General features: G+C 34.6%; 1 protein-coding gene across 9 annotated transcripts in view; it reads right to left on the bottom strand.

The window, feature by feature from the left end:
* Positions 1–12,045, bottom strand: part of LOC121410251 (transcription factor 12-like) — a 125,430-nt gene that overhangs the window by 90,588 nt on the left and 22,797 nt on the right. For all 9 annotated transcript variants that reach the window (XM_041602206.1, XM_041602203.1, XM_041602205.1 and 6 more), the window contains one exon: positions 1,881–2,013. In XM_041602206.1, the coding sequence (XP_041458140.1) occupies positions 1,881–2,013 (133 nt within the window). The remainder of the gene's footprint in view (positions 1–1,880; positions 2,014–12,045) is intronic.

The raw sequence follows: 12,045 nt of genomic DNA on the forward strand, positions 1-12,045 counted from the left end.
ATACTTCAATCTAATCAAAACTCAGTGGCTGGCACATATTTAAACATAATTTATAAGGGAATATAGGGTAAGGAAGCAGGAAAGATCTGTAAACATAGGAGATATTTTATTTGTCAGTTATTTGTTGACTTATCTAACTACTCAAAATAGCAACACTTCACTGTCGCTTTATAGCTCGTCGCGTTTACAGGAAAAATGTCAGCATATAACATTTTTTTTCATGGATGTGCAAAAATTGATTTGTCTTTCAGTTCACCAAAGCCTGAAGAATTCAGCTTTTGTGTCCATCCTTGAATATTTAAAATATTGAACAGTCTACTATATAGCACCATTCTTAATGACTGTGTGGTAGCAGTAAGGGGGAAACGTTGATTATTCTATGCACCTGTTCCAAGTACTTTTCTTTTATCTTCATCCTACGCTATGCATTTAGGATCAATCACTCTTTATAAATGGCCTCTATTACTGAAAATCTCTAAAATATAAATCTCGTTCTCTCTCGTCTGCACTCTCTATCTCTTCCTTTCACTCTCTCTCTCTCTCTCTCCCTTCAATCTCTATCGTTCTTTCTCTCTCTCTTTCACTTTCATACTGTTTTCTTCTTTTTCTCTACAACAGTCATTCATTTATAGTATTATTAACACCTTGTTTATGAAATCAAATGGTATAATGAAAGGAGTGGAGAGTAAAGATTGTTTCCCACTATCTCTTATGATGAATTATGCAAGTGTCAAAGGAATAAGATTCATGGGAAAGACCTATAGGCTTTTACACAGGATTTTCTTAACCCCGGACTATCGCTAACCCCGTACTATCCTTAACCCCGTACTATTTATTTTCCTTTTCACACATGCCAAATTGTTTTTGCTAACCCCGGATATGGAATGCTTGCTTTTTACACACGAAACTCGCTAACCCCGGACTATTGGTAGCTCATGAATATTCACGAGCGAACTGAGGGGTCATTCGGGTCATATCCAAAATCGCTGACTTCTGGCGCGCGCTTTTTTTTTCATCGCCGTGATCGCTGTTCATGAATATTCATTATACTTACCTCTGATTGGACAACAGGGCCGGCTCTGTTGCGGGGCATGAATGGGAGCGCTTAGCCCACTTTCGTTTTACACATGCGATCTTAACCCCGTACTATTGCTCTTAGCACCGCAATTGGTGGGATAACCCTGCTTTTTTGCAGGGCCAAATAATCCCGTACTATAGGTGGGGTTAGCCCACTTTGCAAAAACGCTGTGTAAAACGAAAGTGGGCTAAGCTTAACCCCGTACTATAGGTGGGGCTAAATTGCCATTTAGCCCCACCAATAGTACGGGGTTAAGGAAATTTTAGCCTGTCTAAAAAGGGTACTAGATGCTCTAAATTATGTATCTCCATCATTGGAAGGTAGTTATGACTTACACATCAAATTTAAGGTGGGTGCAATATGAAGAGGTTACTGATCATTTATGATGAATGAATATGTGCAACAAAGAGAGGGGAGTAATGAATTGTATAATCTATCAAACTATCAAAGATAAATCTTCCCTCGATTATAACTACTTTAACTGAAGGAAAAATTTGACATATATGTTCCTGCTTAGCGACTGTAAAGCTTGTATTCATGAGTTAATTACACATGGGGGCATTTCATCAACATTTTCATCCGACAAGTTGTTAGATGAACTCAGATCTGACAATTTTCCTTGACTTCGATTGGCTGAGAAGCGTTGTTCCTATGGTATTGTCGGATAAAACAAAACTTGTTGGATAAAATGTCCTATGAGTTCTTTCATGAAATGCTCTTCTATGTTCTCTATTTTGAATAGATTTGAATGACTGCAACAAGAAATACTTATTATTCATGAGAATATATTGATTATACTTACTTAGAGAAGGAGGATCGGGCATTAGTGAAGACCGCCTGCGGTTATACATATAAGGTGAGCCCGGTTTGGTATGTGGAGAAACTGAACCACTTGGACTTGTTATGGACAAGTCATTGTTTATTTGGCCCATGCCCTGCAATGAAAGAAAACCAAACCAATCACTTAATAACAATTACATTTCACTTATATCCTGATATCATATGAATGAATATAGCCTAAATGGAAAGGATTTAACATGAATGATGATTGGCTGTGAACAGTGAGCAGCTTAACATTGGATTCATTTTTAATCCTAGGGATCAACTATTAATTCTTTAAAGGATTATTTTTTTTAAAATCTTTTGCCATTTAAAAGTTAATCCTTGGGATTGAAAATAAATTCAACATTCAGTTGGTCACAATTCACAGCTGATCTGGAAATATTTAAAACTTTTTCAATATGGGACGTATGCCATCATTCTCCAACTTGGTTTCGAAATATACTATCTTCATCCAGATCACCTCTGAACTACTAGTTCTCCCTTCATTATAAAGTCTTGCTTGATGCTCAGACTTTTTTTTACTACTTACAAGTTTTGGTCTAAATCCCCCAAGAGTGTTAGTCACTATTCCAGTTCATTATTAATGGGGATGTTCTTTAAACTGACTCAATTTGTAATGTCAGTCTTAAAAAATCACTAATTTAGAAGAAAGTAAAACCCTCATTAAAATAATGTTAAGTCCCTCCCTCCCCCCCCCAATAAATAAAAAATTAAAATAATCTAGAAAGAACTAACAATGGAAAGAGATTTGTATGGAACATGATGCTAACTCCATATGCTCCTTATTCAAATTATTATACCTCATTGCAGTGGTTTGCTTTTGCTACATGTACAAACCTGCCAACCTCTGGGAATGAAAAATTGTATTCTGTGATAAAAAAAACTGTATATTTCCCCCAAAAGTGTATTTCTTAATAAAATGCGTGGCGCAATCGCTCATCGCGGCGCTGCATGCAAGCTAAAATGCGCACTGCTCTTTCAGATGGAAAAAACATTGAAACGTGTATATCTCACCCTGGTTTTAAACCTGAAATTACATAGATTTGTGTGAATTTTATGAAATAGAGACATATAGAGATGATTTTCCTCAAATTACGATTTTGTAAAAAAAAATTACAAAAAAGTATTTTTTAAAGAAAAAACGTACTGCCGTATTTTGCTTGCAAACAAATACTAAATACGCCAAAAACATACTGGTTGGCAGGTCTGCATGTACCATAACATAAAATTCACGAGATGCAATTTAGCTCATTAATTTTCTTTTCAAGCACAAAAAACAATGCAAATTTAGAACACGCCTATTCATAAATCATAACCCAATCACATTCTTTCCATTTTCTGTCAGGAATTAATATTCATGAACACAAACTCTGTCAGATTAGAATGACATACAAATCACATTTTCTACTGAACTTTCTAATCATTATGATAATCATTGTAAAGCAAGTTTCTTTAAAAAAAAACAGTCATTTTCTCCCATGTACATTGCTCATTGAAAAAAATAATAAATTGGAAGCCTTTATTTCATCACTCTCTTGATTTGTCCCTTCATTTCTCATTCTTGTTCATAACAGCGCACTTCTCATTGAAATAATGATCAAACAATCTAATTATGTATGACTGCAGGTCAATTCACGATTTTGTATCTGCTTAAATGGGTAGTGACCATACAACCATCACAAAAAATATGAAAAGAAATCATAATCATGCAACTGTTAATAAAAAAATGTCCTTAATTTCAACCACCTTTCTTCAAATCTAAAATAGAGAACGTAGCATTGCAACATCCTTGTGTGTGTAAAATGATGTTTCAACCCCCGTATAGTGCTCCTAAAAATGAAACTGACATATAGGATACTGAACTAATCTCAGCAACCAAAATGATGATTTTTTTTTATTCTCAGGATCTATACTTTTATCAATATACAACATTGGTTAAGCTTAAACACTGCACTGATAGAGTTTCTCCAAGGCTCATTTGAGCATTTCAGGCAAAATTGTCCAGAGCCCTCATGAATTATTTTCTTGAACCTAAGCTGATTTCCTTGTGTCATAAGTACTGTGTAATGTAAATGCACAAAATTGCATTCCAGAGCTCTGTAATTTGGTCTAGCTCTCTTGCAGTCACTTCATGTAAAAAGGGTCCCAAGCAAATACACTCCTGTTTGCAGAAATAATACACTCCAAATCCCCATGCTTGCACGCAAAATCCTTAAAAGCAGACTCACAACCTACAATCCTAATTTGATTCCTTCAAATCCTGTACTTATCCACAGCATGATTTTAATTTCCATCAAAGTATACATTTCAGGGAAAAGAAAGGAATTTAGAAGTTTTGAAATTTAAATAAATGCAATCAAATTTTACAAAAGTACTTATGCTTATTCCTAAATATGTACATCATTTCATTATCTTCTATCGCATTATTTTGTTTTATTCATGATTATCCTTAATTCCTATAATCAAAATTTTCTTATATCTTTCGCATTTTCAAACTGTTTCATACTGGTTCATAATTATGCTAATACCGCCAATATCTCCTGTCACTTCTCATGTTCTGCTTTTGTTTTTAGCATCCCATATATTTCCTTAATTCATTGTATTTCTAATTCTAAACCTACATGTATCCTTCCATATTCTTGCTAACGTTACTTATTATTTCAATATGTATAAGTAACTCTCCTGTTTCATCCTCATTTTACAGTTTCTGAAAAAGAATCATTATATGGGCTGATTTTCATATGAACATGAAAAAAATCAACAAAAGAATAAAATGCATGTACTGTACTCCCTTTGAACTACTAAATGAATATCAATGAAGTTGCATAATAAAAATATTAATAGTTCTCAGTGGCAAATTCAATTTGACATATTAAAAAGAATGACAAAATCCTTAATTGTAGCCCCCCCCCCACGATTTTCGTCCCTTTATCTCTCTTTACTTTCACCCCTACTTGTACTCTCCATTTTTTCTTTTCTTTTGCTCTTTCATTCTATCTTTATCCGCCAATACAGCCATCTTTATGGCTACCAACCAACCAAACCCAGAATAGGGTTCTTCCTTCTATTCAACAATGCATCAATCACACACATTTCAAGGATTACATTCACTATCACCCCGTTCTCATTACCCTTTCTTAAACTAGTTTACTTGAAACCAGTTTGGAAGATCGCTTTACTAACATCACTTCACGTAAAGCGATCTTGTTGCTATGGGAATGCCCTCAGTGGGGTGACTTTTCGCGCGAATTTCGAAACTGCATCGTAGCAGCGGTACATAAATGTATATTCGAAGGATACACGTCAACTGGAGATTGAGGGTTCTGGCAAGACACTTGAAAGAGCCCTCTGCTCATGATTTCTAACATATCATTATTCATCACCAGTAAAAAAAAAAAAAGATGAAGGCAAAAAATAAAAGTTAGATTACGGGGGCCAGTTGGATTACAGCAAACAAACTTATTTTCTTTTTTGCCAACTACTAGATTTCTTATTTTCTTTTTTCTTCATTTTTCCTATTTACATTAACTTTAAGTCTACATGTATGTTCCTTTTAATACATTTGCTTAAAAATAGTCCCTATTAAACCAATGGAATTCCTTCAATCTAAATCTAAAAGTTTTCAGTATCTGTTCTAAGGATAAATAGTGACCATTAAATTACGTCTGACTCATTACCTCATTACTCAATTTTATAAAAAAATGAAATGTAAACAAAACCTTCAGGTCTTCCTTATGTAACAATCAAATTAATAAATAATCACTGCTCAAAATGGGGTGAAATCAGTAAGCACGACTGAAATGTCAAGAGCAAATCAGGCTCTTTCTCGCAGATCTAGGGCGACTGACCTGATAAAGAAGACAAAGTGAATGAATAATTCATTTTGGTTTCCACATTGCCAAGTGAGCGTGATGATGAGCCATTAACCACAAACTTAATTACAACTTCTTGAGAAGGAAACAAAAATCGTTCTTTCTCTGCAATTGTCACTCACTTGACAAATTTTAGAGCAATCTCGAATGTAAATGTTTCGACTTGGCTCTTAAAGATTGCGTGTTGATAAGATTATGGTTCTCCAATTTACCCAGATCTGTACTTTGAAATGCCCTTCCAAGCGGGTCTTCTGAACCTACAAAGTAGGAATAATATTTACAAAACAGGAAAATGTACATTGCCTTCTAGCTTGTGATGATAACTGTCATACTTCATATGACAACTATCTACATTCAGGATCATCAAGTTTTTTCCTTGCCAAAAGCAACTTTTTTTTACAGTAAACTCCTCATAACCCCTTAAGGTTATCCGTGTTTTAAATGCTAATTACGTTATACTCTTTTCCAGAGCCAATTATTTGGGAGACACTGAGTAAAAGACAGATGAAATGTTTGAAATAGGGGAGTGAACCTTAGAAAATATTTCCCACCCCCCCCCCCTCACACCTTCTTTTAGATGGCCCAAATGTGACAATGTACAAACATTTCATTTACATGAACAGAATTTAGAAATTCATTCTCACATGAACAGAAAGCCTTGAGCAATAAGAACACCAATATTTTGTTCTAAACCTGATATTAAAGTCAGGTACACCGCAACCATCATCAAAATCCAAAGACAGAGAAAGGGGATACAAAATATGGTCTACAATGAAAAGAGAATGAAAATAGCACCTTGGAGTATGTGGAAGGCTTATGAATACAGAAGTTACCTGGATCTTGTGGTATAAAGACCAGGTAAAACTCAGGAATTTGGTCTTTAGAAAGCTGTAAAAGGATAAAAATCCAAACAAGCTTTCAAAATTGAATACATGCGTGTGTGACAGAAGGCCAAGTATCACAAAAGGGATCACTCAGGTAAAAAGATGTATAATCAGATTTGCATCTTCATTCAAATCTCTGAATTCAAATCTCACGTTCCTTCACGTTTGATCACACTTTGCATCATATTTCCAATACACTAAAGCACATGTTGATAATCAGTTATGCAGTAAACTTTGCATTTCAACCCATTCAACTAATTCATTGCACGATCAGCCTCCATGAATAATTTTTTTCTTAAATGAAACAAGCTCCAAAGCGAAACCATCAGTGTTGGTTCATGTCCGTAAATGAGAGTTGTTTGACCATCTTGGACCATTCTACATGTACAATATAATACTGTGGCAAACCAAATAAAAGCCATCCTCACAATTCCTGTCAAGAACATTTAACCCATTGACTACTGAAATATGTAAGTCCCATCTCTTTGTACAGAGATTATCAGGATCAAGAAACCAATGGGTTAAGATTACTTGACTGTAATTGATGCCTTGGGCAAGAGCACATTTTGGGAACAGACATGAAATGCAACTGATGCCTTGGATTTTCATAAATAGCTCAGGAAGGGACAAAAGCTCAAGGGAGGGGGCAAAAAACTAAGCATTGATTTAGACTATTCAGAATGATTATGAAATCATCTTGATTTTTTTACCCAATAATTAACTATTATCTGCACGGGAATATTAGCAAATAAATTTCCAATTTCTTTTACTTTAAGTCTCTTTCAAGTTTTGATTAATCCCCAGAAGAGTTGGTCACTATTCAAATTATATTACTACACTATATTATATGTGTATGTCTTGAAATTATATATATTATGGGGCTGATAATATTAGTATTATAAGTAAAAATATTTTTTTGCAGTTTGTCTTTTTGTAATTTCACATGAATTATGTAATTGTAAATATTCATTTCAGTCAGGATCCCAACTTTTTTTTTATAAAACCATTTCTCAAGTACCTAATGGGCAGAAAATTTCAGGTAATAAAATCTTTTTTTCATAACTTCCTGATACAAGCTACTAGATATGTAACATAACATTTTGACATGGCTTTTTATAAAAATTAAGAACATTAACAAGGCATGGCACTAATTTTCCTCAAATGTAAAATTCAGTTTTTCACAAATAACCAACAAAGATTAGAGTAGAAGAAATTTCACAGTCACTTCACTTTGTAAGATGATACACCAAGATCATTCATATTTAATACTGAGTCTTTACTGCAGCTTCAGACAGGCACTAAAAGATGCAAACCAAATCTAATGAATTATTTTAGTTTGAGGAACTTTTGGGACAATAGTTGCATATTACAATAGTTGTTGTTACAATGCATTTCTGTATATTTATTTCACCTCACACAAAACCCAGTGATAATAAGAACAGAGACACATATATTGTATTACCATGGGAACTAACCAGCTGCTGTTCTTTCCCTACAATCACACATAATTATGCACTCAAATCTCACACTAGGTACTACTCCATACACACATACACTCACACACACCGTGAATGATAATACCAAGGCATTCAAATGTAAATCTATCTATGAATAAAGTGACTTGATAAATTATTCAACTACAAATTGCTTTGGGTTTGAAACAATGTTCATCAAGATTTCAATATTTTTTTTAATTGCTTTGAATAGAGTATTGTAAAATCAATTTGTAAAGATTTTCTTTTTCTCTGTAAATACAGTAAGACTAATCAAATTGTTTTATAAATAATTCATCAGTTGTTACTAATTAAATAAAGATATTAAATGACATTCAGGATGGCTTTATACACTCTACAGTGTACATGAATTCCTGCAAAAATAAAAACACATCAACAATATTCACACCTGCACTTTCTATTGCTGCTATCATGACAAATGCACATGTACTATCACAGAATTGGGGGGAATATAAAATAATTATGGAAAAGTTTATAATCAGTACACATACAAAATACACACAATCTACGTGTAAGTCTGCTTATTAAGAATTTGAATAAAGTGAAAATGAATAGCAAAATTGTGTGAGAGTAGTGCAGGAATAATAGATCAATAAAACATGTGTGATTTGCTAATCGTGAGAAATAGCTGTTGATTTCCCAGCTGTGTTTGCAAGGCAGTGCTCCAACAAACAGTCTATACCATACACTCTCTCTTTCACATTTAGATTTAGTTTTACATCAATATGGTCAATTGAGCACTGCTTTCATCTTAACTGTAATCCTAAGTGGTTGTCCATTTTAGTGAAGAGGAATCCTACTTGTCAAATGTTGCTTGAAATCAATTTTTTATTCTTAAATTTTTATTCAAAAGATAAAATTAAATTGTTCATGTTTAATATTGATAAATCATACAGATGGTGTATATGGGATAGACAGGTAATATCATATAACATCAATATATGTTTTAAAAGCTACATTACTAATAATTTAACTTTGTTGCATTGTTTTTATTGTTCTCCATACTTTTGTTAAGCAAAAAAATCCATATGCTACGAAAATACACCTAAAATTCACGTGCTCTTCTCTGTTACAATATGAGCTCAACCAGCGTTCTTGTATGTTTAACAATAACTCTATTTTTCTGTGTTGGCATCAACTGCAAATTGATGAACTTTGATTTTTAAAATGAGAGATGAAATACTCTTACATGAACATGTATCAGATTGTCAGGGGGTGGGGGCTGCTAAAGAATGCTTTTCGCTTACATTTACATAAATGTTCACACATGTATAAGAGATCATATTGGTTTAATTAATAAATAATGTGTATTTTTTTTACTGAGAATATAAGAAAAGATCATTAGTTTCTACATTTATATTCCACTTATTAGTTGTTTTTCTTCTAATTACTCTTTAAGAAATGATTCTTCAAGAGCATTTAGAAGAAATTAACCCTTTTCAATGGTTTATTACTTACATCCCACAGCCTTTTCTCTTTATTTCCTTTTTTAGAAGCAATATCCCCAAAAGAATATTATAAACTCAACGTGATAAAGAAATACCATAGGCCCAGTGGGAAAAAATAAAGAACCATTCAGAGTCATATTTGACTGGATAATTGCAATATTCTGAAAAGTGGAAGAAGAATTAAAGTACTAGTTTGACTTTCCGGGAAGAGAACTTAAGTGAGATGTTGAAATTGGAGACAAAAATCTATGAATAATGTATAGGTGACTACAGTGGGAGGTTTAACTACATGTAAATTGTGGAAAGGTGAAGCAAAGAGAGAGATAGTATTGGAAGCCTGCGGGGACAGTCAACCTGCCTCCTCTGATATCTTAGATTGGCCCTGGACTCATCAAAGTTGAACTGTTTGCCCATTCAGGAAACCTCTTTCCAACAAATAACAATTTCTACAAGACTTTATCCAACAACCGGGTTGACCTGAATGATAGTTGTAATGGTCCTGTAACCTATTTACATCTGCCATCAGACCGATTTCTTTTCGCACAACCTTACTTTCCAGCGAAGTAACCAGAAGCAAGGCTGACAGGCATTCAGGGTGATGTATTGCAATGTCAGCAAAACTTTGTTCACATCAGCCCTAGATCTACACAGCTACAGCGAAGTCAATCACCATCGGCGACGATGAAGCTGCACTTCTTCTTCACCGAGCTAGGGTCGCGTGACGAGGAACCTCTGAAAGCCCTCCTCGTCAAAAGTCAACCAAGCAATTGTCCCTGTGCTAACAAAAAGCGCACCTGGCCAGGTGGTGCACTCGTATGATTGAGCGCTGCAGCAATCCAATCCCCCAAAACATGTCTCTACAGACAGGACTCAAGCCACCCTAACGCATAAATGCAATTGGCAATCAAAAGGGACTGAGACACGGTAAGACTGAATTCTCAACCAAACCTAAAATGAGAGGTAGAGAGCTCTTTGCATAATGGGTATCAGGAACTTGGAGGGGGGGTATATCAGTGGATATGGTGTTAGTTCCACACACTACATTTTCCTATCAACAATCAGCTCATCACCCAGGCATTAGGCTCGCTGCTTAAGAGAAAGCGGAGATTTTTTCAGTGAGATTTCATCGGCATGATGTATACAGTTTCATCTCTCACCCCAGCTCTCATCTGGGCAACGTTAGTCAAATCAAAGCTGGTGCATGCATCTGCATTCATGAGGTCACTTAAAATTTCAGTGAACTCCAAAATCCTTAAAAGAAGAACATACTGTCCTTTCTCCTGAGCTTTATCCTATCATCTCTGTTTCACTCTCTCCATTCTTTCATTTCAATTTTCTATCCCCCCCCCCCCCGAGTCGCCCCGACCCATCTTGAAAGTTATTCACACAAGGTAGACAGGCCTACATGTACCTAAGATGTCTTACAAGTTTTCATAGAGAACAATTTTCCAACTCAAACATAAAAGATCCTTAAAAGTTGACTCTTCAAGTATATACAGTGTACAAATAGATACAAACTTCATAATTCCATATCTGAATTGAATTTCACGCAAACCTGCTGTACTCTTATTTGTTAAATTAGTGTTGGTATGACATAAAATATATACTGATGCTTCCGGTCAGTTGTTACAACATCCATATAAAAATCATATCAGCTGTCATCCGATTTTCAATGTGATTCTATCACAATCAATAATATTATATCTTTTTAACCCAATAACACAGGGAATATTAGATTATATTAGTGACAGGTTCAAATACCCCAATATAGGAACATCATTATGTACCTGAAAAAGTATTACAGATTACAGACATAATGACCTGATAATTTTGAGATAAAATCAAACTTTACTCCAGGCCTACATGCATATCAACTGTATTTCAACTTACAATGCTTGGTCGTTTGTTTTCTTCAAACATACATACATACCAAAAAAGATTAAGTGTCAATAATTTAAATATTTCAAAAAAAGGCGGCTAACTGATCTTATGTGTAGATGCTGTATAAATGTTCATCTCCTTACAAGAACACTGGATTAAAAAAAAACAGTATACATATATGAACTATTAAATGAAGAGCACAAAATATATTTAAAAACCTTTTCTCACCTGAGTAATTGATCTTCCAAAAACATTGGTAAAAATCATACACATTGATATCCCTTAGTCTAGTGATAATAGTAACCTGCATATATCCTGAGAAGATTGTTAATTCTGCAAGTTGATAGCAGAAGGTCAATATACACACAGATACTACAAGACTGGCTTGTAGCCCACATGTGTTAGTTGGGGATCCCCCTACCACATGCCAAGTTAAATTAGCTTGGAGAGTTCAGTGGCAGCTGGATGGGAAATCCCCCTCTAGAACACCTGTACCTAAACCATCTGCCCCATGTACATCAAAAG

Source organism: Lytechinus variegatus, chromosome 3 (assembly GCF_018143015.1).
Source record: "Lytechinus variegatus isolate NC3 chromosome 3, Lvar_3.0, whole genome shotgun sequence".
NCBI classification, from domain to species: Eukaryota; Metazoa; Echinodermata; class Echinoidea; order Temnopleuroida; family Toxopneustidae; genus Lytechinus; species Lytechinus variegatus.